At 33.9% G+C, this 27,897-nt stretch overlaps 1 protein-coding gene across 6 annotated transcripts; it reads right to left on the reverse strand.

Annotated features, from left to right (window-relative positions):
• Positions 1–348: 348 nt before the first annotated feature.
• Positions 349–27,877, reverse strand: LOC133192032 (protein transport protein Sec16A-like). 6 transcript variants are annotated; one of them, XM_061327869.1, is made up of 32 exons: positions 27,799–27,872; positions 24,035–25,232; positions 22,659–23,895; positions 22,378–22,521; positions 21,104–21,133; positions 19,977–20,103; positions 19,418–19,471; positions 18,396–18,515; positions 17,037–17,188; positions 16,596–16,803; positions 16,233–16,371; positions 15,523–15,762; positions 15,296–15,393; positions 14,970–15,054; positions 13,497–13,611; positions 12,882–12,993; positions 10,715–10,820; positions 10,561–10,614; positions 10,328–10,414; positions 10,117–10,221; positions 9,795–10,001; positions 9,460–9,679; positions 9,217–9,324; positions 8,505–8,710; positions 7,791–7,943; positions 7,530–7,619; positions 7,283–7,376; positions 5,624–5,713; positions 4,845–4,967; positions 4,308–4,408; positions 4,128–4,187; positions 349–2,310 (listed from the first exon to the last, which is right to left on the reverse strand). In XM_061327869.1, exons 2-32 carry the CDS (start codon positions 25,229–25,231, stop codon positions 2,152–2,154), a joined length of 6,021 nt encoding a protein of 2,006 aa, XP_061183853.1. In that variant the 5' UTR covers position 25,232; positions 27,799–27,872; the 3' UTR covers positions 349–2,151. The 6 variants fall into 6 exon arrangements, with proteins under 6 accessions (XP_061183853.1, XP_061183856.1, XP_061183854.1 ...); XM_061327872.1 differs by lacking the exon at positions 4,128–4,187 and having other exon boundaries at positions 27,799–27,877; XM_061327870.1 differs by lacking the exon at positions 21,104–21,133.
• Positions 27,878–27,897: the final 20 nt, after the last annotated feature.

Genomic DNA, 27,897 nt, shown 5'->3' on the forward strand with positions numbered 1-27,897 from the left:
CCCTACCCCCCCAACCCCGAAAACACCGACCCAGGTTCTTTCCTGGCAGGTTTTTCACCTGTCACTTCTAGGGCATGGCGCGGCACCAAATGTAACAGGAGAGGAGAAATATGCAACGGACCAGACCGGGATTCGAACCTGGGCCCCCTGAATCTCCAGTCAGGTGCTCCATCACATCTGATCGAACCGTCTTACCGCCACAAAAACATATGTGAACTAAAACTTACACTTGTTCGAAACAGAACGGATACTGATAAAATCATCTCAGATCAAGTAAAAAAAAATTCTACTTGTGTAAAGATACAAGGGGAATAACTTTTCCTACTGAAAAAAAAATAACACATTAGGATAATTCACAGTACTTTATGTGATGAATCCAATTCACAAATAACTTATGATCTAAGTGAAACTTACAATCATTTGCAACAAAATAAAATCAAATCTGCAGAAAATAAATACAACAGCATTTCAATGTGTTATATGATAATTTTATAGAAGGAATGCTCTATTGGGGGGGGGGGTTACTTTACAGACATCTGAGGGATCAATACATGTATAAAGAAAAGTACTGGAAGTGTTATTTTAATTTACAAAGAATTGATTTCTGTTTTATTTTTATTAATTCAAGAATGTATCCAAGATAAAGGGAAGTAATAGGTTGCAGTCTTGAGTATCAAATAATCTAAATGCTGAAAGATCATATTACTTAAAATAAATGTGAAAATGTTTACAACATGTCCAGGATGATAGTGTCTGCATAATAACTTCTGAAATCACACATCATTAATATGCAACATAAAAACTACATTGATTAAAATATGCCCAATGCAGAACAATTGCATTGTAGTCCTGGTAAAATTCATTCCTGTGACATTATGCCATTAAAGACACAGATGTACACATGTAAATATATTAATGTACAAATTACACATATTTCAATATTTTGTTATACATACATAATAAATAATTATCTCAGGTAAATCACATTACTAAGTCTCCTATCACAAGTGTGGCCAGCACTTTGTTCCACATCCACTGTACACTTCTCTGTCATTTACATGTTTTGTCAAAGAAATGAAACAAAAACAACTCAACAAAAAGAAATCTATTCTAAAACTGCAAAATACCTCCAATCCCCAGTCTTATGAGCTCAACTTTCACGCTAACTTTTACAACTATAATAGTTTTCTTATGCCCATAATTGTTAAATTTTATTTTGTACATTTAGAGCACATCATCAATAATACAAAGTCCTACAATAGTGGACTAACACAGTGCCAATTTACCATCACAAATCTCGTTCACACAGTTTCCTTACAGTCAGAATGGAAAGTGACATTCATAACCAACATAATTAAATCTAATTTGATGAGACCTTTGTCCCTCAACAAAAGGAAGTGGGAGAAAATCTACCCCCAATGGATCATGAAAGAATATGATCAAAGAATGTCAGATGATACAATGAAAATTTACAAGAATTCTACAATGAAGTAAAGCTGTAACCACTAGAGTAGTTAGACCTGAAAAATGCATTCATTTACAGCATTGGTTAACTAAACCTTTACCATGACAACAGAACACACATGTATGATGACCAAACTTGATAGAGGGGAGATTTATAGAGGGGAGATTTATAGAGGGGAGATTTAGAGACGGGAGATTTATAGAGGGGAGATTTAGAGACGGGAGATTTATAGAGGGGAGATTTAGAGACGGGAGATTTATAGAGGGGAGATTTATAGACGGGAGATTTAGAGACAAAGCAACAGAACACAGTCATGATTATAGACTGTGTACGTGGACTTACTGATATCCTTTATACCTAGATTTGACCTTTTCTTACAGAAAGATATCATTTCCATTGTTACATAATTTTGTTTCTAGTTAGAATGTATTATTTCTATTGCACATATAGAGATCACATTATCTGTTGTGAACCATAACCCTGCCATTTACCCACGTAAATGATAAGAATGATTTCATAAATTTGAATACATATCCCATGCACACATGCTTTACACTAACTACACACACACTTTAATACACCATTGTTAAGCAATTATCATCTCTCTGACAAATTCAAAATCTTAAGATCAGATGCCATTTTGTAGAAATAAACAATGTGTGCAGATCCTCTCCTGAAACCAAGCCTCACTTTGGATACATCCGTCTCTGTCCTGGTTTCAGACGACCTGATGACCTTGTGGAGGCGGGGCCCGACTGGAAACCTTCACCTTGCCCTCCTTGGAACTGGGCGGGGTTAAACATGACTGGCATACCAGATGGTTGCTGGTTGTTTTCTGTAGGTCCCTGAAGTGGAACATTTTGAAAATTTACTTTTTCTTATCAAACAAAATATATGTTAAATTTGAAAACCAAATATCACTAGGTTATCTTCATTGCTACTACAGTTGCAAAAGATATTCTGATTTTCTATAATAAGATTATTTTACTTCAAGGTTTCATTTATTTTGGACATTGCAAAATTTTTTGTTATAATGTATTAATCCAAGGCAAATTTTTTGTTATAATGTATTAATCCAAGGCAATGAATGTCGAAAAAATGAAGTTTACTGCATTGGTGTTTTTCATCGCGCTGTCATCAGGATTTTGTTTTCCTGCTAAATGTCCTAGACTGAAGACAGTTTATAACAAGACTGCATATTCAATATAACCACCTGAGCTCTATCTCGTCCCTGAGCCCTGGGGTCATGATTTTCACAATATGGTAAAAGTAATAAAATCATGAAAACAGATAGCCTGCTAGATGTCAAGGAGAATCTTCACATTCTAGTATATCAAGCACTTTCATATATCAAGCACTTTCAATGTATTTCACACTTAGCACAACTTGAAGGGGGGGGGGGGGGGGGGGGAGGGGCTGAATCTTGGAAATCTTGGACAGAGACATTAAATTTGATGGTTAGTTTATGCTTTTCAAGTATTGAAAATGAATAAAAATTGCTGAAAATATTTTCTTGCTTTAAGAAATATTAATGCAGAAAAATAAATCTCATAAAAAGCATTTGTACACAAATGCATGGACAGTTTACCCCTGTTTATTGAAGCCATTGTGCATTACTGGTAAATATCTGGACATCTAAACTTACTTTTGGAATGCCTTTTCTAGTACAATTATTACTTATGTTGAGACATTTACCAACCATTTTTTTGTTTCTTTAAAAACAGCACAAGCCATTAAAACTAACATTTAAGGACACATGCTATAAACAAAAGATTGGATGCATGAAATTACATACTGTATATTTTTTTTTTGACTTATTTTTGTTGAATGATGCAAATATCAAATCTCTGAACAATTAAAAAATTGTAAACTTTCAATGTTATTTTTTTTTTGTCATCACCCTTATAAATCTATACAATTTTTTACCATCTTACTGAACATAATTGAGAAACTGTGAATGAAAAATAAAACTTCATGAGCTAAACTGATTCATTTTACTTGTTTAAACATTAGTTGTTATTTTCATGAAAAAGTTTGTTTTTAGCAGCTTGATTAATGCACAACTTTCCTATTTTGTTAAAAACCATTAAAGTAAAGCAAAGCCACACACTCCAAAAGCATCCAATGAAACATATTAATTCAGACATCAACATCTGACAGACTACAGAAATATACATGTATAATTTATTCCAAATAATACTGAAATCTTTCAAAAAAAAAAAACAAAAAACTATTTATAATAAAAATCTGATTTTTGAAAAATCTAGTTCAATTTAAATAATCTAACAATAAAGTGCAATATAATTTCAAAGATAAATATATTAATATCTATCAGTATATAAATTCGTTTCAAATTCTAAATGACAGTTACAGTTAAACCTTATTTTCTCAAACTTGATGGGACAGAGAAAAATCTTCTCAGATATCCAAGGATTTGAGATATCAAGGTTAAAATGCAGGTGTAAAGAAAAAATGATTTGGACTTCAAAATCACTTGGACATATCCATAGTATTCGAGATATCTGGGTTTGAGATAACAAAGTTCAACTGAATATACAATGTACTATAAAAGTTAACAAAAAAAAAAGTAAAAGAAACAGTGTGAGATATAAGCCAGTTTCAGTCAAATCAAAGTGTATTAGCAAACACAGGTAAGGGTTACCTGAGACAGGAAGTGTTGGACTTCACTAGAAAATGAGCTCTGAGAGCTGTTTCTAGAAAGCTAAAACAACCAAAATTGCAATCTTCTAAACAAGAAGCCAAACATACATGTATTTATCTGAGCACAGACATTTTGTCTCATGCTACATTGAACATTGATCAAAAAGGACCAGGCTCTTACCTCCCCTGCTGGAGGCTTCTCCGCTTGTGAAGCTGGTGGATTCATTGATGGTCCAGTGGATGTGTTCTCTTGTTGCGTGGAAGGACTGTCTGATTCTCCACCTACAAATCAATACAAAGATACTGTAATAACAATTAGAATCCAGGAAAACTGTGTTTTGGGTTAAACCTTGAATTTTAAGTCTCCTTGTGGATTGGACAATAAGGGAGAAAATGTTATGAACCCCATCTCCCTGAAATTTAGACAGGTGTTCTTTAAACTGATCTACTGAGATACAGGTATCAGTACAGAAACTTGTCTGACCATCTCATTCCTCCTTCCTTAAATGTATTTGTGTAGTAAACACAAACTAAGCTTATCCCTGGCAGGATATTCACCTGTCACTTCCAGGGCATGGCACCAAATGTGAAAGAAAGAAGAGAACAGAGCAGGCTTAGGTTCCCTTCCTGATCTGGTCTGTCACATTTTCTCCCTTTTTGATACAATCAACTGAACATTTCTTTTGCGTAGTTCCACAGAGGAAACTTCCTCACATACCTGGACTAAATATGGCTGGAGATGACTGTGAAGAAGGCATGACATTGAACAGACTGGTCGGAACATTGGCTGAACCCGAGGACTTACTGCTGTTCATAACATCCACATACTTTGGCACAGAACCTTGAACAAAAGGCAAATAACCTTGAATAAAATAAGTAGATCCACAATATCTTATTCTTCAGTGGAACTTAAGAGACAGTAAATCATGCCAAAAATGTATAAATCAAAGATCCAGATGTAAGAGGTGCATGCAGTCACCCAGAAAGTTAGTACCATCCCTGTCTATGTAAAATTAATATATAATTTAAGCTTCCCTCCAAAATGATACAAACCATCCCAAACTACACATTCTGTTGAAATGCCATTATATTTTGATAAAGCAATATTGACAAATAAAATGGACAGAACTACATACACATAAAAATGTTAACCTACTGAACCTAGTCCATTAAGCTTAATCCCAACACCCTGACCAAAAATCCAGCATGCAGTCTTTACATTACTTTATTACAAACCAGGGTTCACTTAAGAAGAGAAAAGAATACAAGAAACCATCAGATAATTGTAGGAATAATAAAACCCAAACAAAACATATGACAGTAGAAAGCAAAATAAATCTTAAATGTGCAATGAATATTTAAACTTCAGACTTTAATAAGCTGAGGAAAAAGTTTTTCAATGAATGGATGGAAAGGTATGATATCAAAACCAATTGAGAAATGCCTGGTTAAGATTCCTCCTTTAATATAGTATACAGCTACAGCAGCTTAACTTACCTTTACCTTTCCTTAGTGAAAATTTATTCCCCATGGGAGGGGCCCCACCAGGGGGGACTTCATTACTAGCTGGCTGCATAGAGGATCCCACTACAAAACATTGATCTTCTCATTTTTCAAAATTCTACAGATCATATCAAATTCTTATGCACAAAATACAAGAATTTTCCAAGCAACTTTTCTTTCCTAGTCTGAGACGAAATCATTATATGTATGAATTAAGAGTCCATGTTCACAAAGAACCAATGGTAAAAAAATTTATTTCAAAGCTGTTACTTTGCTTGAAAAGAGAAACAAATCTCACAATGTCAGACTCTATATTTAATGTATCAAGAGGCCAAAGTCCTTCAATTAAACAAATCTGAATCTTCACTTGACAAAATTACTAATATAGTAGAAGCCATGTTTTCCTTTAAAATTCAAGAAAAAGAACAAGTGCACTTATGTGCCCCGGTAAAATGTGAAAAAATGAATCAAATTAAGCATAATTTTTCATCTCAGATCATTAATTGATATCTAAACCATAAGATTCAACAAATTTTATCTCTGAAATTCATGAATATACAAAGAGCAAAGCCATACAATGTGGTAGGGGTCAGCCAACATTCGTGATTTTCCATAGTAAATCGAGGACGGTCATTCATTTCAAAGCTTTTGTTTATTGTCAGCCTAACGTTGTACAAACTTGTGCGATTGACAAAAAACACATTATACATTTATAAAACTTGTGTGAAAGTAGGAAATTTGTACAAGATTAGGCTTGTACTTAAAATATTAAAAATGTATGAAAAGTTCAATGTTTTTCCTATAGCAAGCGAGAGCTATTTACTTGTGTGACCTATGTTGAACCCACCCGTGGAATAAATTATTTAAAATACCGGTAGTCACATGAGTTCTACCCAGGTAAACATTCCTAAAAGATGCTCACTGTTAAAGATAGCCACGTTTTGCATCATATCGAAGTCCTGCCGCATAGAGAAGTTTGTATGTATTTGGTTTTAGGGACACGGGAGGGTTAGCAGAGTTTAGTGTCGTTAACATGTCATCATAAATAAAAGGGTCAAACATTTTAAAATTCATGCAAGGCAATGGTACCAGTATTGAAAGCCACCTGTATTATTTCAAATGCAAGCGTGCAAATTTTTTAGTTTGATCACTATGGATACAGGCATCTATACAACTTCATTCAATTTTTTTCTCAGGTGAAATAGTGCAAGAAGTATCATTCCACAAACGCGCCTGTCAATGATCCACCATCAAATTGTTCAAGTGTTCGATTTAAATGTCTCCTCCCCTTGATTTAAATAAACGGAACTCAAAATAGGTTCCCTACGACTTTTCCGGATTTGGGGTATCTATAGGCATTTCAAAAAACTTCATTTGTTTCGAATCCATGCTGATTTAGGTGATGTTTTAACGTGATTTTAATTAGAAATGTCCACTTGTGTTTAACTATTACCAAACGAGAACAATTGGGTAGTATATTCTAAAGTAATACGGCACTGAAAGGGCCCATTAAGCATTGCTTAAGTGCACTTGTCCTTTGTCAAGTTGACAGATAACAGTTAAGACAGACAATAAATAAACCAATGAGAAAAGCTCACTTGTGCTATAAATCTCTGAATTATACATTATAATTCCATTATCTGAGTGACTTACTGCTGAAGTCTTTAGGGGGTGGGGGTGGAGGCTCATTAGTCTGTTCCCCTTCCTCTGTGTTTATCCACTTCTTCTTAACGTCATCCCACACAATCTACAAAAAAAGTTAGCATCTAAATTTCATGATTCATTCCAACAATTCAGAGGAAACTGTATTTTTTTTTTTAAGTACATCTAAAATCCATATTAGTAACTGCAGTAAAGCAACTGATTTTTGAGTGCCATTTACAGCTTTATAACATATTACCGATGGTTTCTTGTCATCTGGCAGCTTCATTTCATTGACATCAGGATTCTTGTCTTTCTTCCCTTTAAAAGGCCACCAACTCCAACCCTCCTATTATAAATAACAACAGAAATTTATAGGATAAAACATGCTGCAGCTTATGCTTTAATCTTGTACATGATGAAAACAATCATCCCTTTAAAAAGGCTATTCAAGTTGAATACAGTCTTAATTTCAGTTCATGAGTATACAAGTTCGTCTAGAGAATAATTCTTTGACTACCTTAGATTTCTTGTCATCTGACAATTTAAAATCAGTCTTTTTCTCTGGTATGGTGTCAGGTTTTTTGGCAGTGGAGGTGGTGTGAGATGGGGGTCCACCGCTGCCTGTACTGGTCTCAGATATTGTTCTCGGTCTCATCTTAGGAGCCACAATCTACAAAATACAATCATACGATTATCAAATGTACTAAAGATACTCAAAATGAATTCAAATTGAGTTTCCATCGTTTATAACATTAGAAATAAATTCATGCTTTATTTATAACACAGTGAACTCCATACGGTAAACAGTTTATAATAAGCACCGATATCTATCTTAATACACTTGTGCTCAGAAAAAACTAAAGCTATGTTTTTTTAATAGAGTATATGAAGTTAGACTATTCTAATTCTGTACAATTTAGAGAAATAATCAAGAATGACCTCTGGAATCTGGAGATCTCTCCTGGTTTGGACTTAGAACAGTCTGATGAAAAGTAAACTTTTTTTTAATTTTTATTTTTTTTTTCATTTTTAAAATTACAACACCATTTCATTCAAATCAGACAGAAAAATGCAGTAAGTAAAAAACTTTAAATAGAAATATTTGAAGTAAATTTTTCATTCACTGAAAAATAAAAAAAATGTCAGCCAGATTTATGTATCTTGAAACATTAAACACTTTAATCAGGTCATAATGTGATTTTTTTTAATTTCTCTAGTTTCAATTGCTCACCTGCTGTGAACTGGCCCCCACAGCGCTGAAGTAATCAAACGATGATCCACTTGGGATGTTGTGGGATCCTGCTAAACTGTCATCTTCTTCTTCTTCATCATCTTCTTCCTCATCCTCTGTGGTGACAGTGTTGGTAGAAATTAAACTGTTCCTGTGCTGCTGTGTGGTTGCAGAGTGGTGACTGAATTGAGACTTGGCATGCTGACCTAAAATTAAACAGGAAATAAAAGAAAGTCAACAGATTTGCTTCTGAGTAAGAACATATGAATATTCACTCTGATGAAATTCTTATGGCAGTTCATCCATAACTTTTCAAAAGGGGGGACTAATCAATGATAAATTGGACATGCACATTTGCATCACAGTTTCAGCAAAGTGAAGCACCTACTGAAATACACAATATATGAAGTTTCCAAACTAATTAAAACAAAAACTTAATCATCAGATGTGCTATCATTTCATCATAATTAATTTCCAAATACAAATAAAACCACAGTCAGCATTAATACCACTATACTGAGAGAGATTCAACCACAGTCAGCATTAATACCACCATACTGAGAGAGATACTATACTGAGAGAGATTCAACCATAGTCAGCATTAATACCACCATACTGAGAGAGATTCAATCACAGTCAGCATTAATACAACCATACCGAGAGAGGCATTATCCACATATCCACATTTATACATATTGATAGGAAACCCCACCTTGTGAGTTTGGGTCATAGTAGTTCTGTGTGTTTTCATTCCCAGTGTTTGTCTGTTGGTTTGTCTGTTGGTTGACTAGATGTTGATTTGGATCATACTGCTGGTAGCCTTTAAATTATTCAAAATCAAAAAATCATATAATATTTAATGAAATTAGAAATTATCACATATTTTTGTTTTCCTTCAAAAACATGTACACTTAGTTGATAAATGTGCATGAAAATGACTTTAAAAATGTATTACCACTCTGAGGAAACTGATTTTGATGCTGCCACTGAGAATTTGGGTCCACCCCTGCATTCTGATATGCATTAGGATCCACTCCCTGTGTGTATGCCTCTTGGTGGTTCTGATAATCTGAAGCTTGTTGTGAACCATACCCAGCAGCTGCATGCTGTTGATTTTCCTGAGGTTGACCATATTGATTGTATGTGTTGGGTGCCTGGGAATATTCTGTCTGTTGCTGAAATATTGTTAGATCAGTTCTCTACATTTTACACTTTACATGGTGGTAACAAGAATTTGATGGCTAAAAAAACCGAAAACTCAGAAATTCATTCCATTTTATTTTTGTGTACCTGAGTAACATTTGGGTCTGGTGTAGGGTAGCTCTGCTGGGCTTGATAGGCCTCCTGTCCATATGGCACTTGTGGTGGTGGCATTATGGTGGATTCTCCACCTGCTATATAACCTGCCACTTCTCCACTTTCTGTACTGGCTGCACGCATTCCATAACTTCCACCATAGGGTGTGACACTCCCAGACAAAGGTTGAATAGATCCATCCTGGAAACCAAAAAATATTTCTTGTTTTACAATGAAAGAAAACAAAAAATATACATGAACACACTATATTTGGCACTTTCTGTTCTCTTTAGAAGGGCACTCAAAGAAGTATTACCTGAAATCCAGCATTAATTTTTGACAGCTGTTGTAACCAGTATGGATCTTCATCTTCTGTGGAGTGAAGTTTCTGAGGATCAAAGTACTTCAGTCGGTCTCCCAGCTGTTCAAAATTAAATCAGCTGTTTACTTTTACACATTGAACAGAAAGCATCTTTCAAAATTACCCGTACCTATGGGTTCATCTTATATTTCTTTGACAGACTTACCTCAAACACAAGCTTGACTAGAATAGGTTGAAATAAAGTTGGTGAATGCAGGATCACTCGGGAAATGGCTTCACAATACTGCAAGGCCTGCAAAACAAGCAATCCCATATCTTAAATATTTTAAACAGAATTCATTGGAGAGGAAGATATTCTAAAATATCTTTCTTTGAATATAGAATATGTCTTCTATATGTCTATATTATCAAATAAGAGAATAGTCATGAAACATTTACCTCTTGAGCAAATCCATTTTCTGCCAATCTACATGCATATAAGAATTTAAAACTCTGCAAAGAGACAAAAACAAATCACAGTCATTTTCAAAACATTTTTGGTGTTAAGAATACAGAGCATACACATTGTAGGAAAAAAGACACAAACACATACCTGGAAATTGACTGTATAGTATGATGGGTTTCCTAGTGAATTGGCATACTCGTATATTTCTGTACATTGTATGGCCTCATTCGTTGAAAACTCTGATAAAGGCAAACTGAAACACAATAGGACATGTTTATATATTAGGCAATGACAATATTTTTACTACATCATCATTAGCAATTAATGATTTTTATTCTTGTCCTAGCTTCAAGGGATAAAAGATACATGTACCAGTTTTATCATATAGCTAATAATTAGTCTATAATGAAAGAAAAAGTGAGCAAGCTCACATACCCCACGCTCCCCCAAAACTCGACAATGCAACACGTAATGAATGGCACAGTGCATTTTAAATACACAGTATAATTCAAAAAGCAGCATTACTTGCAAAAATCATCACATCAAAACTTCTTGCATATAAGGACATTCAAATCTTTGTATGTTACAAATTTAATTGGGCTGAAGTTTCTAGATAAATAATGGAATCAAAATTTCTTGGTAATACACAAATCTATACATTATGTCTGAAATACCTACAAAGTTTCAGGAAATTCAGTGCAGGAGTTATGCTGACAAACTTTTATTTAAATTCCTCAGTGATTTCGATTTGTTAATGAGTGTAAGTCCATGTCCAACACATGACAATTTACACATTTAAATAATTGATGGAAACAAAATTATGATGTAGTCATATGAATTTCTTTATATACGGTACTTATTTAAGGGGGGGGGGGGGGGGGGGGTTAGAACTATCCAAGATTTTGTGTGTGTGTATGTGAAATCATTAATATTTTGATCTCAAAATCAATAGGGGTCTTTTAAGGTCATAAAATATTTCACATAAAATTTCATTACATTTCCTTATTACCTAGCTGGATAGTTTCTTCAATAATAAGAACAAAACTCTTAGGGCAAAAATAATGGAATCGGAATTTCCTGGTAATATGCATATCTACACACTGTGTATAAATATCTGCAAAGTTTGACCAAATTCTGTGCAGCGGTTTAAGAGGTGTTGCACTGACAAACTGTTCATCTCTATATTCAAGATATGGCCAAAAATCTAAGTTGAAAAGTACCGAAATTCCCAAAAAAATAACGGAATCGGAATTTCCTGGTAATATGCACATCTACACACTGTGTACTAAATATCTGCAAAGTTTGACAAAATTCTGACAAAATTCTGTGCTGTGGTTTATGAGGAGTTGCGCTGACAAAAAAACAGGACTGACGGACTGACTGACGGGTCAAAAACATTAAACCCCCCACAACTTGTTGCGTAGGGTATAATAAAAAACCACTAAAACTTCAAAAAGTCGAGAGAATTTTAGCATTCAATATCTTGGCTTTTTATTGAACCCGAGTTTATGTTATGTAAATATATTATATATATGAGTATGCCCGAAACATTCTGAATATGAGCGTTCAATATCAAACGCCCCATTGTAAACAAAAAATGTTGTCTGGTCAACCTCTTAAAGGCAAATTTATGCTAGGTAAGATATGATTATTTTAACACAAAATTGAAATTATTAGTAATTTAGTATAATTTAGTACGTAGTAATTTAGTACCTATTTACCTCAATAAAAACCTCAATAAGCAGGTCATAACGCTTGGTAGGGTCATTGGAATGATGCGATATTGAACATTTAGACAAATACCGATACTGACAATTCTTATTAATATGAGTTGTTTAGTTGAAATAATGAATATAAATCAATGGGAGATGTTTTAGCTATATACCGTAATAAAGGAATTATTGAACTTATATTGGTGAATATTGGCACTTGTTAGCTGTACAAATGCACTAGCAAGTTTGTGCATTTGTACTGTCAACTTATGCCAATATTCACCGATATAAGTTCAATAACTCTATAATACTATTCTTATGTATTTTACCAAACATATTGTATACAGCTTTTTTTTTTTTTGAACTTTTATTTTCACTTGTTTCATGGAAGGATAAATAACACAAAATAACAAATTCCAAATACCGGGTAAGTGAAAACAAACTGGTGTTCCCTAGAAAACATGCACATTACTACAGATATGAGCAGATTTAAAGCTGTATACAGAGGACAGAAAACAGTGACTGAATTTATCATATATAAAGGTGTTTTCACTGAGACTACTTCTAATTCTAGCTATGTTCCATTTCCTCTTGAACTGTACCTGTGATTTGATCCTACTAGCACCATTTTAGCAGTCTTCTTTTGATAAGAACCAAAGTTGACTTGAGCCATCATGTAGCAAAAATGACTAGCATGCAGAAAACCCTTGGATGCTGAAACAAAGGTAAAATAATGCTAAATAAAATTTGAAGTTTTAAAATGAGTGGAAATCATATTCAATAGGATTTCAATTTGTTATTCACTGAAATTATAAATTGCTACCACACAAGGTGTACAGGTAAAGTCATGTACATCAAGCTAATATTCATAAACACCCAATCTATATACATTTGTACCCCAAAAGGAGTTTTTCTTAGGGAAGACTGAATACAGTAAAACATTCCAGGGATGGACAATTTTGCTTCATTATAAACCTAATTTGTTATATCTGTTAAGTTCAAAATACTTTCTAAAACCACAGGGAATGAAAATCACTTTGCTGTAAGCTTGAATCAATTACAAGTGTGTTCGCTATAAGTGTGTTTTACTGTATTACAATTAAATAATCTTTTTTGAACAGGAAATTAATTTCATTATCCTCCTTTTTGTTATATGGCTTAAAATGTCTAGAAATCAGGTTTTGATAGATATGTTTTTCTCAAGCTTTGGGACATACCAAGAGTATCTCCTAGGGTCATAATGGACTTTTTGTCTATGTCCCGTCCAGTTGGATTAGACAGAATCATGGCCAAATGTGGTCTCCAATCCCCCCACTTCTCATCCACCACACACTGAAAAAAAAACAAATAGAAATTAGAAATATACCATGTACTGCTGAATTACCATTTAACATTTATAAAATTTATACTCGAAGGACTATCTTGAATTTAAAAAAAAAAAAACCAGAAAGAAAAAAAAAAACATAAGATAGAACATATTTATTCTGCTAGATTTCACAGCTCAAAACTGAAATAGACAGAGCTCCAGATAAGGTGCACATTTGCAGAATATGCATTGAATTTTTCAAAATACGCATTAAAAATTAAAACAGGGCATACAATTATGCATTAGCAATCATAAATAAGCATTACACTATGAAAATACTATGGATTCAAAGATACAAGTAAGATTTAACTAAGGTCAGCTCAGTGTTTGAATTTTTTGATTTATAAGCGTATTTGGAATAACCTAGGCCAAATTCCACTTCGGGAGAAAGATCTGAATATTAAACACTCGTTCTTTGTCTCAAAATATCAGATTTCCAATGTTCTTTTAACATCCAAAATTTCGTTCTTGACGTGTACACGTCGATATTGTCAAAATTGCACAAAACACGCACGGTGTCTAATTTATCCTTTATCACTGTTTATTAAACATTTCTTGTATATTTACCATTTTCTGTAGCAATAATATCATCTAAAGTCCGAAGACAACCTTTATTAATTGTATGAAAATAATTGCTTCTTTGCTTTCCATATGATCCTGTGCTACAAGTAGCGCCACGCAACTTTTAATGCAAACGGGGAGTAACTTTAAAACTCTTACATGTACCTCAATCGATGCCAACAATTTATATATAGCAAAACGTAGTATATAATTTTGATTTAAAAAAAACGAACAAAATGGAGAACAACGGGGCTGGATATTTTGAGAGGGGCAGGTATGAATGAGAATCTAAAGATTAATTTTGTCTGGCCAAAGGAAGGATATTTTTCTTTGTAACTCTTGCTACGGTTGATATAGGACTTAATCTTAAATGGATTTCTGTGTGCCCGTGGTAACATTGCCTACCGCATGGTCTTTCTGGTGAAAAAAAAAACCAAAATGTTTTTCAGTTGTAGCTAAAAGCTGACAAAATTTTAAAAATTTCATTAACCTAATTGATAAATGCAGAAACTGTCCATTTTTTTACATTCCTCTTTTAAAACACACTTATTTTGATAACAAGCTAAAAATCACATTAGATGTCAAAAGAGCAATAGATTAACAAAATACTTTTTGATTATTTTGCTGAAAAACAAAATCTGTATTGATTTGAAAATCAGGGAGTAAATACACTTTGAGGTAAAAAATTATCTGGAGCTCTGAATAGATGTTTGGATGTTTTGAAGAGAAGTTATGTATGTTTCTCCGGTTATTATATACAAACCGTAACAGCAGCTGGCTGTCGACAAGACATTAACTGGAACAAAGTCTGCAGAGGGTCGTTCATCTTCATGGCACTATTGGCAAATCTACAAGGCAAAAGAGTTACGCGATGAAATAAACATATGTAAAGGAGATGAACACTGATAAATCGTCTCTAGACATTTTAATCACTGATGTAGGTCATTTCCCACTGCATTATATGTAATGTAAAAGATGATTGTCAATTTTACATGCATCTCAATCAGCTACAATTATTTGAAAATATTATGAAACTATGACCTAACTTTGACAGACCCATTAAAACATTCTAACAACCTTAATGCCTACCTAGTCATAACATTAGCATGTGCACGACTGTCCATTTTACTTGCTAAAAACAAGGCATGTCCCCAGAGGTTGTTTTTCATGGCCCAATCCAGAGCATCCTACAAATGAATTTTCTTGTTCATTCTTCCACATATTCAACAATGAAAAGCAGTATTTTTATTGTATCTAAATGATGAATGTACAATAATTTCAGAGTTATCTATTCAGAGTTACATCTCAGATTTTACCTTCTTCCTGCCATACAACAGTAGATGCCTGAAGCGATCAGTTGCTTCCTCTCGGGTTTTGCGGCTTCTAGAAATAACTGATCTATCTGAAGTGATGACAGACATATCTACCGTGTCATCGAAGTCTTCATCTAGTGTATCTGAGCTCGGATTTATCTTCAATCCCATCATGCTATAGTCAACAGTGGTAGGTTCATGTCCGTCCAATAGTAAGTCAGCAATGTCTGTGCCAACAAACGTCTGTAAAGGCAAATTATGCTTCTATAATTAATCATATCATTACCTTGAATTAAAACAATATTGTTTTATTGCATGCATTTATATATCAAAATTAATATCAAAATGTAGAAAATGATACCTGTTACAACAAACCTCATCAGTCATAGTTGGTGAAAAAAATTCTAGTGTTTATTCATATGTCTTGGTATTTAACAATTTACATTCACTGTATGAAGTGGGGGTACATGGATCCAAGACACACAAGTAGCACATTCTTTAAGTTATAGATCAGTTTATACTTTTCAAATTGAAGAAAACTTTATGATCATAAATATCTTGCTTTAATATTTTCAATATAAAGTAAAATAGAAATGTCCAGTTTTAATACTTCTGCTACACAGAGAAACATATGAGACACATGACTGTTATGTTAGGAGTATAGGGACTTAAGAAGGTTTTATTCTGCAGCAGTGTTTTAGACATGAACTGACCCCATTTTGTTTGATGAGTAGTTCTAAGAACCTCCAGATGAGTTCTGCCGAGTCTCGGTCAGTCAGTTGGACATTCTCAGCAGAAGTCTTGGCTTTGGCCTGGCAGTATGTCAGTACATCATTCTTATGTGTATCACCCCTGGAATATAACCCAAGTTTCCATTTAGAAACAGAGAAGGAAAGAAAATCAAAAAGTATATCCCAAACACAATTTTTGTGTGTGCTTGTCTTCAACAACAAGGCATGCATTGACGTGATGATGGACTTCATTACTTATCAAATAAAAGTTATCCCTCCCCCTCCTAAAATATATTGCTTACCATACAGCCTTTTTGGTACTACTATACAAATACATGTATATACCTGACAAGTGGCCCAGGGAAGTTTTTCAGTTCCTCTGTCTCAGGGTTGTCTTGTAACATTTCATTCAGGTCATGAATCTCCACAGTAGCTGGTTGACCTTCAGAGGGGCGATTTGGCATGACCTTGACAAGATGACCTCCTGGACCAAATCTGATGCATGCATGTGGAATGGAATGTTTGACCGGGGTCATCCTGCTAGGAGCCGTTTCTGTTAAAATAATATCTACCTGTAACTTCACCTTCATGTACATGTACATGTATATACACGTATGAACATGCCTGGTAAACTATTTTGCTGTGTTGTCTCACAAAAATATAGTGGATTAACAATGTACATGCTATATATCTTTAAATCACAAAATATTCTATCCTTGATGTTTTCTTGAATTTAATTTTTTTTTCTTCTCTTTAAATGTTAACATTTTTGAAAAAGACTCGTACCTTGTACATAGCCTTGATCATAATCATAACCGTAACCATAACCCCTGTTGTAGTTGGCATAATACGCATCCCACTGGGCACGTGTGTAATCATCGTAACCTTGACGACTGGAGGAACGGGACCCATGAAACTGTCGGTATCCATCGTAATCTCTGTAAACAAGTACATTTAATTGTGTCATTATTTAGAAGAAAAATATTACAATAAGAAAAGAACTGTTAAAGAGTGTTAATGTTATTGAATTAAAATATAGTAACTATGCTAATACAGAATTACAGATGCATATTGTGCTATATGTTTACTGCTAAGATATGTTGTGATGTGAAGTTTTGTTACATAAGTTTTTGGTGAATGCAAAATTAAATACAAATCATTACAATATATGGTGGTTATGATTAGAATACACAGTATAATTAGCTATGCAAGTATACAAACAAAAGTTACACTTTCAATAATAATCAAATGAAGTATGTATATGTACTCATATTATTCATTATAAATATACATTAAGAATTTGTTGATTACATGTTTATAAGTTGTCAAATTCATAGCCCCAGAAATAAAGAACCCAACCCGAAATACCAAATAAAAAAGCCCAGGCAGAAAAATGGCAGTGTTCATCAGACAAAACAAACATAGAACTCAACAAGACACATACATTACACAATTCTAAGTAAAGTTTATAATTCTATTTTTCTTTTCGAAAAATCTACGTCACTCATTTCTTAGTTAAATTTTTCAAATTATATGATCACATTTCAGCTTCGAGCGCCTGTTATGCTTAACATACATGTACATGCTGCATAATAGCATGGCTTTTGTGTAAAGCAGTTTACAGCTTATTCATTAGAAGACCAATTTCCAACCAATGCATTGTGCAGAAAAGTATCCTGTAGGGTACATATTTGTGGTGAAAAAAAACTAAGCTTAGGCATTTTTTATTTGTTTGCTTACATGCATGTAAAAGCTTTCAATACTTTTTAATATTTATGCAAGTAGCACAGTCCACTTAAAGACTCTTTTAGAGCAAAACAAGTAAATGCATTACTTGTAAAACATCTACAGGTTAAACACTTCAGTGGACATCAAGTGTATATGTGTATATGCATTAGGGGGGGGGGGGGATTACCAATATCAATGATGACTTGCATAATGAGGTTCACTTGTCAGTTGTTAGGCCAAAATGAACCATTGTCAACAACTTTGTAACACCTATGATTTCTAAAAATATCCTTCAAACAAGTTCATATTATAATGATCTTAATCTTCCTGAGCTTACCTATCCCAGTAGTACCCCCCTATAAGCTGATATCATGGCTGGCTAATCTCTTTACTTTGATCACCCATTAATTTACTCACTGATGCTCTCCCGTGTCAGACAGTGAGCCCGGGGTCTGGACTCGCGAGCCTCTCTGACTCGTGAACCTTTCACTGTCTTCATACGGCTGTCCATACTGATTGTAATATTGACTGGGGTATCTGTGGGTAAACATTTACAAGTCATGCATCATTCATCAACATAATGCTCTAGGAAATCTGTTACTGTGGTGCTCAATCTCATGCATGTGACCAAATTACTACCTACACACTATACAAATCTATAATCTATACATCATCCCAGCATATACACATCTGTACATTTATGAAGCTTTGTGCCGGATTTTAATTAACTGATTACATTTTTTTAAGAAACTTCTATAGATTAGTACACTCTAATCAAAATTAAAATTTCTTTTTCAAAATTCAATGTAGGCAATTAATAAGATTACAAATTATGATTAGTGCACATAAACTATTAATGGAAATAAATAAAATGTTAACAAAAATGCCATAAAGGTTGGAAACAAACACACAAAACACTAACACACAAAACAATGCCATCTAGCACAAGCAGCTGGTGAAATATTGAATATTATGACAGATAGAATATGGTGCAAAGGAAAGAAATGGACCAGACTTGATAAAAAGGCAATAGTTAAGCAAATCACTGAAAACCAAAGTTAAAGAAAACATTCAAAAGAAAAGACATCTAAAACACTGACAACAAAATGTTGGATCCATAATTACTGATATCAAGATATCAATGAAAGAGTTGTTATTTTTATTAGTACATGTATAGAGAGTAAAAAAAAATTAATTAATAATTATAATAATAAAAATACTGTACATCTACAATGCTAAATTTAAAAAAAATTATTCCTCTAAAGTTTCATTGGCTGGTACCTATATGTCAATTAAAAATACCATGCAAAACTTTGAACACAAAATTCAAAATTTCAAATGTAGCACAATTTTTTCAAGGATTAACACATTCAGAAAGCAAAGTTGGAAAGAGTTGCCAGTTTTTGCTAAGGTTGACGTGCAGGCTAGAGTAGCCTTACCCATGATGCCACTGGCCATGGTTTGGGTAATCGAATTGCAGTAACCTGTTAAAACTAAAATGCCATTTTTGCTATAAAAATCTTTATACAGAAACAAATTATTTGGTCCTTTTTCTTATTTTTGCTTTAAAAATCTGACTTGATACAGATATATTGTAGTGGATATGTAGGTTACAACTACAAAATGATATGAACATGGATGTTTTGCTTTGTAGAATAACAAGCAAGCGGTAGGCTTTCACTATATATGTGTGAATAATATGTGACATGCTATAAAGAATTCCAGGTGACTTCATTGATTTTAACACTTGATCATACAACATGTAATGATTACATTGTTAAAAAGTGCAATTCATCAAAGTTAATAACTTCACAAAAAGAATACTCAGAATTTATAATAGTAAAGTTTGACAACTTTATCTCCATTTTCATAATTAATGTTACATTACACACAAAAAAATCTGAAATTGTTATTTCAGAAATTTCAGATTACTTTAACAGTAAAATAGCTTTGAATTGGCTTAATTGTAAAGATATGAAAAGAACATTAAAAAGATACCTGTCTTCATAGGTGCCCCTGCCGTAATAATCGTCATAGTAACGCTGGTCATACTTGTAATATTTGTCATAGTAACCATGTCTGTCATAGTAACCTTGGCGACTATAGTAATCATACTGCTCATAGCCTATAAAGAAAAACCAAAATAATAAAAAAAAATTCTTATACTAGTACATGTACATCTCAATCAGTTGTACTTCATGAAATACATTACTCATCACAAACATTTCTGAAAACGAGCAAAACCAAACATAAACAGGAATTTAATGTTGCACAAATTAAAAAAAAAACCAATATCATCTTAATCTTTAATGATTGAAGATGACATTTTCTTTCACTGATGAATCATTTTATTTTTATTTGAAGGTTTACTGGAAGGCTTTCTTCAATAAGTTCCATATTCCCGTATACTTGTATTATGGATGACACATATCAGGTACTAATTAAAAGACTAAAACCTAAGAAACTTTGTGATTGAAAAAGAATTGAATATTGCTTTGGAAATCAGAGATGATAGAGTTGCGAACTTTTCATTCAATGGTATCATGAGATTCTAAGAACTAGCTCTAATGAAGTATTAATTTCAAAATGATTTTAAGCATTAATACAATGTATTAGTATGTATAAAGTTACTAAGTATGTATGTATTAAGAATTAGTAAGAAAACTGGCTTAAATTCAAAATTTCAAAGCTTCAATAACTATATTATCTTATACAGTTGAACTTCGGTATCTCGAACACTGATATCTCGAATACCATGGATATGTTGAAGTGATTTGGAAGTCCCAACTGCTTATTCTTTAAGTATTTTACCCATTATATCTCGAAGTTTTTTCTTGGTTCCATCAAGTTTGAGATAACGAGGTTTCACTGTACCACGTTTTTGAATAGAGGAAAATTTCACCCAAGCAAGTTTAACAATGACTTTGGAAAGAGAAGAGCATTTGCTTTGTTTATTCATATAATTTGATTTCTTTATTAATTCTTTATAATTTCCATCAACAAAGCAGTTTCTAAAACCAATTTCCAAACAACAAGTATATTTGTCAGTCTAGCAGTTTTATGAATATCCAAGGTGAGTCATGTGACATGCCATGTCAGGGTTGATTGATCACTACACTACTGACCTTCATGGTATTCTGGTAATTCCTCTATCACTGTAATGGTTTAACACAAAAAAACATGCAAAAAAATAGCTCAACTAAAATATGAACACCAAACTCTGTAAACAAAATACATACAGTGTCCTGAGTCTATATATCTCATGTATTTCTCTGTTCATTAGTAAATAACAAGCATTCAATGAATTGTGCTTTTTCTTTTTCCTTTAGTCTTTTTCATGCATTATTAGTGCTACTCTATCTTTTATATGGCTTTTTTCATTATACTACTGATCCATGTATATACAATATTTTCACCCTCCATTCCCAAGAAGTTTTTTTTATAATGTAGTAGATTCATAATTAATGACGACGATACACAATTATAAAATATTATTTATAATTCATACATGTAATCTATTTACTATATTTAGTGCATATATGTATTTCAGTTATAGTCTGTCCCACATGAGCACTTCCATCTCCTTTTTACTGATAGGAAATAAATTTTGAATTGTCTTGGAATATCATTAAAACATTAGAGTCTAATCATTTCTAAACCACTCTGATTTAATACATTCAACTTACAACAAATTACTATGACCTGATTTTTCTCAGTCTATACAAATTTATAATTATTTCAGCTGTTGCAATATTAAGGGAGTACTGGTTATTTCCAGAGATCAACTGAGTACGACCTCAAAATCCAAACATGTGCTACGTAATTATGTCACTATCGCCAAGTACAGGAAAATCAGGAATAATAGCAGATCTCTTTCTAAGATGGAAACCATTTTTGTAATGTTAAATCCCCATAGATTTTGAATTTGACCCTTGTGTCAATATACTAGTTAAACTCAATGGATCGTTTCGAAGTAATTTGAAAAAAAAAATACTTCTGTCACTGATTTTACCTAATTTGAATGCCAAAGTTTATTTGTAACTGGAGATACAATGCAAAGGTGATGGCATCGGAACAGTGGGACAGACTTCAGATGATACAAGGTAGATTATGACCAAGGCTCTTTTTATTGGTACATCTTTCACCCCTTTTACTTTGTGTATTCATATACCCTAATGATGTATTTGCCAGTTTACCTTTCTCATTTTTCTTTTCAGAGTTTTCTGCAAAAATGTCTAAAACCATGATCACTAGATTCTAGATTCAACTGCATAAATTTCTTTTATTGTCTTTTCCTTTTCAATATTTTCAGTGCAACAGAGATTATTTTTTTTCTTAAATCCCTAGACTAATCATTATTTTTTGTCATATCTATAGTATAAGTTAGTAGTATACTGACCTCTTCCATACTTGTCCCTGTAGTAGGGATCTCTTCCATAATCCTGCCGGGATCTCGGCCTATCCACATCTCTGCTGTAGTCATGTCTTGATCTAGGTCGATCAGACTCTTGCCCTCCTTTGGAACTTGATCCATCATCATCAACTGTTGGTAATAAACAAACTCATATCAATCATATTTGTTTTCACCTCAAATCATACATTTTTTTTTTTTAAAAATCTGATTCATAATTTGACATTTGTTTAACTTGACATTTGTTTAATTAGAATAAAATCTCATACGAAGAGAGTGTCTTGATCTTGGTCGTTCATATCTCTCATCTCCATAGTAAGGATCCCTTCGCCTCGGAGGTGGCTGCCTGTCGTAATAGGGATCATAATCCCGATCTTTTCCCCGTGCTCTGTCACTTTTATAATTATCCCGATCTCTATCACGATAACTCTCACTTTCTTTTCTTTTTTCTTTCTCTTCCATTCTCCTGGTAATCTCCAATTCCCTGTCAATGGATGAACCCCGTTCGTGTCGATCCCGTGAAGAACCTCTCTGATGGGGTCTCTCCTGTCTATTATCGTATTGCTTACTTCCTTTCTTTGAGTCTTCAGCAGGTTTATCACTCTGCTTTTCACTCATACTATTGATCAACATCTGGACAGGAGAGAGTACATCCCTACTGTCTTTGGCTGTTTTGGAGGGGGAGGTTTTTGTTGATGAAGTGGTACTTGAAGTAGGAGTAAGGATTGGTGTAATGGCTGGCGCTGCTGGAGCTAGCAGGATATTAGCCACTGGCAGTGTATCATTGTTTGCCCACAGTGTTGTGGCAGGAGACATGTTATGCTTTGCTCTTTGTTTCTGCACCTGTTGAAACGCTGATTCGATTCGTCGTGGAGACATCACTCCCCGAGTTGACCCCACTGGGGGTCGAGACTTTGTCATGTCCCTTGGTGGTCGTTTTAATTTCTCATTCTCCTGTCCCTGCTTTGAAGAAGTAGATGTCAAAGACTCCCTAGAACTTGATATTTGGCTGGGAACACTGGGGCTATTGGCCTTGACCTCTTTTTCAGATTTTGGCTGGTCCTCTGATTCACTAGACTGAGATGACAAAGTGCGTCTCCTGTTTGGTGGCTGAAACGGACTTTCCTTTCGGGGCATGATTGGACTTTGTGGTTGTGTTTTCTGAGCTACCCTCATTGAATCCTCTGAGCTGGCTACTATAGGGCTTGGCATCTGTGGATGATTGGACCTAGAAAAAGGCTGTGATATACTTAGTGCATTTGTATCTGTGTTCTTTGAAGCATTTGCTTTGTCTTTCCTAAATGGGTTATTTTTCTCACTAAGTGCCCCACTTGGTGGTGGACCAACAGGAGGGGGAGCTTTATTTACAACCCCATCTTCTGTTTTATTCTTGCCTGGAGAAACATTGGGAGATGATGTAAGCTGTGGTTGGAGATGTTCTGTTGTGACTTGTAAGTTATCAGTAGTATTCTCCTTCTCTTTTTCTAAATTAGTGTTGTTTTGACCCTGAAAATGACAAGTATATTTGGATATTTTACAAGTTGCTATTATAATAATATTTAAATGCTGAAAAGAAAAACAATTTTTTTTATCTTTAAACTGTTCTCAATTTCAAGCATGACCCAGATTTTTCCATAAGAATTACCTGTTGAGCTGATTCAGGAGTGTGTCTCGCTGAGCCATCATCTGAGTTTTTCCCAGAGCCAATGAAAAACTGCACATTATTGTCCAGAGACCCTTCTCGACTGTGCTTAGTTTCTCCCCCAGGAACCTCCAACATCTGACTGGACTCTGGGGGCACCACTTCCCAGTCACTCAATCCTTGCTGATCATCAGAATGTGGACTTCCTCCCGACACATTTTCAGACACATTACCTGTGCTGTTCACTTGTCCATGAATGGCTGACTGGTTCAAATCATTTCCCACAATAGGATGCTGTGTGTTTGTCTCACTTTCCTTTGACTCTTCAAACTGTCCCTGGGTTGACACAGATATATTCTGCAATTGATCAGTGATCTGTTGAACACTTGCAGTTGACACGGGATTGGCTGCTGTATCCAGCGATCCTGTAGAATAATTCAAGGTTTGCAGGCTTTCACCACTGATCTCTTGCTTAATAACTTCATTTGCATGCTTTTCTTCATGCATTTGATCCAGTGAATTCTGAAGAGATGATTCTTGGAATGAACTATCATAAGTCCCTGTGTTAGATTCTGTCTCATAATCATCATTCTGAAAAAATCCTGACATTCCCTGACTAGTTGATGACTGATCCAACTTTGCAGAATCAACAGACTGATCTGTATTTTGTTCATGATGCTCACCATCACTTAAAGGGTGACTATTTGTCACCATGTTCTCACTATATTCATAACCTGTGTAATTACCACCATACTGATTAAAGTTTTGAGGAAAATTTTCTGCAAAATTTCCTGATGGGGCCTCCATGTTAGATCCATTATACTGCTGTTCTTGTTGCATGTTACCTTGACTTGGATCATAACCAAGTGTTTGGTCATACTGTCCATAAAATACCCACTGTCCTTGATTTTGGTCGTAATACATTTGTCCATCGTGTCCATACATGTTTGGATTTTGGGCAATTTGACTTTGATCTTGTTGAGTATAATTCCAGTTCCAAGAAGGATCATGCCCCATGTTGTAATTTTCTGGTTGTCCATTGAATGCTTCTTGTTGGTGTCCAGTACTTGCATCTTGTTGTACTGGATTAAATTGACTTGGGCCATTTGTCTGCTCTGCAAACTGAGCTGGATTGAAAAGCTTGACTCCCCCTGGATCTGTGTTCTGTGGCTGATAGCTCCAGGGAGCTGAATGACTCATACTGTCAATAGACAATTAAAACAGGATAAGTGCACAAATTTAAAAAAACCACACAATTTTATTCAGACATGCAAAAAGATATTAAAAAAAAAAATGTGTGTATACTGCTTTCCTTCTTGTTTACTCATTTCAATTCAAACAGCAAAACATTTAATGAAAATTACCATTGGAAGCAGTTTTATTTCTACTCTTTTGTCTTCATAAATTCATCAATCTCTTTATCATAGAGCACACCACACATTTACAGCTCATTTGCCTTATTGACAATATTATCAATAACTAAGGCCAGGTAAAATTAAATTTTAGATTCTCATTCTCGCCTGCCCCTCTCAAAGTGCCCCACTCCGTTGTTTTTTATTTTTGGTTTTTTATTTGGTATCAAAAGTATTTACATGTATTACATTTTTAAATTCTCAATAAAAATCACAGTGAAAGTTTAAGATTTATCTCCCGTTTGTCAGGGTTCTCATTAACGCAAGAATCTGCATCCTAGACGCAGCAAAATTACTTGGGACGCAAGGTTCTTAAAAACGATGTGTCCGCGGACTCATGATCGGACGCGTCCTCGTTAGTGAGAAAATTCAGGTAATTTCAAAAACGGGGAATTTAGATGTTGGGATTTGTCAAAGAAATATTTAATCGAAACCTTCCTGTAACTATCATAAAGTTCATCCAAGAAATAACTTTTCTTGTACTTATTTCTCTTTTTTTTTAAAACAGGGATTGATCATAATTAAGATACTTCATGTTTATTAGTCCATAGTCATAATAATGTCGCATGCCAAACTCCGACAGCTGTAAACACACTGCAGCTTTTTTTTTTTAAAAAAACACACACTTTTGAATCTTGAGTGTTATCTACATGTAGAAACCATAATTACTGCTTGTATACACAATGCGGCTTGATTATCTCGTGAATTTCACCCAGTGCAGACGACCGACAGGATTAGTTACGCCTCATTGCACATGACACCTGTGATTGTATACAGTCAACTTTCGGGTACTAGTTGATTATGCAACAGTTAATTTTAGCTTTATAAACACCAAGTTAATTTTTATGGCAATTGATTACGTGTGTATTTTAGAATATGGCTTGAATGCATTACCAGTTTATATACTTGAATATGTTAATATTGCGTAAACAAACTGATAAAATGATAAAGATTTATATTGATGTTTGGATGGAGGGATACTGCAATAATTTAGTTGGGACTCAACATAATTATTCTGGGACGCATCAAATTTAGCTGGGACGCAACCTTCTCAGAATTCTTGAGTCCTGGGACTCAAGTTAGCAAAATCCTAGTGAGAACCCTGTTTGTATTAAAAGTTGTATGGTGCTATTTATAGCACAAGAATGGAGAAAAATTGACAAAAGCAGTTTAAATATGTAGGAAAGGATAATATGCCAGTATACAGAAGGCAGAAAAAGCAAAAATAACACAAATATTAAATTTTGATGCATCTAGTTACCATCACTGCCATCAACAAGTTTTTAAAGAGATTTGAATAAAGTAAAAATAGATGAAAAAAAAGAACACATGGAAACATTAACGATCGGCAGTTTTATGGGTTTTTTTTTCGTATTACAAAAATGATGGTTGGCAGACTTTAAAGGATAATGGAACTAAGGAAATGGTAAATCTTAAATCTGTTCAGCATTATATGCTTTTCAACTGAATATCTTAGACTTCCTAGCTGTTTAGCAATAATGACAATACCGAACATGTCTATAGTCTCAAGAACAAATGTATGAGGACAGTGGAAATCTGTGATATTTTCACACAAAACAAAAGAAGTTGTTGGTCAAATTAAAAGGTATTTGGAGAAAGGCTGATGAGAAGTCATGACTACCACGTACAGCAACATGCAATTTATTGGGATCCTCACCCTATTTCACAGTAGCAGTTGCGTGTGGCATGTGCCGTACGTGTGTACTTGAAAATCCATAAACACTGTAAATATTTTCTCTAAGAAGAATGTTCTGTAGATATTTAAAAGTATAAACAATAAAGCTATCCACATTGGCATTCAGAATGTGAAAATTATGTGTAAGAAGAGCATTATGTTGATATTTCCAATAATAAAAAAATAAAATCCACCCACCAACCCCAATAATTAAACAAATTAGGATGAGAATCTAAATTTTTAATTTATGTGACCTAAACTATTTCTATATATATATTTTTTAACATCTTTTCTCTTTTTAAGTTTGAATTTTTCAAACTTAAAATAAACAATAAACATTCTGTTATTGTGAACTCTGGGTGTTTACTGATTCTTGTTCTTTGCTCTTCATTTGCTTTATTTTTTTTAAAAAAAACTTGTTATATATATATGTTATAATATGACACAGACACTGTATCATCAACAACAATATTTACATCTTAACTGTCGCCATGTTGCAAATTGCCAAATACACACAGCTGTGACAGATGACTGGTATCTAATCTTTCTGTCAGTGTAGTTAAAAATAGCTAGATTATGTATCATTAAAGACAAATATCTTAAACAGATACTGCTACCTTTGAAAGGAGGATACTAAAGAGTGATTTAAAATGAAATACCTTATTTACAATAGCCTTATGTTCTATTCCAGACGTGGAAAGTTTACCGGAAGTTCACATAGAAAACAGGAAGTTGGCGTACACAGTTTCTTAATCTCC

The sequence above is a fragment of the Saccostrea echinata genome, unplaced genomic scaffold (assembly GCF_033153115.1).
Source record: "Saccostrea echinata isolate AGI-Se365-2 ecotype Australia unplaced genomic scaffold, CSIRO_AGI_Sech_v1 ptg000025l, whole genome shotgun sequence".
NCBI lineage: Eukaryota > Metazoa > Mollusca > Bivalvia > Ostreida > Ostreidae > Saccostrea > Saccostrea echinata.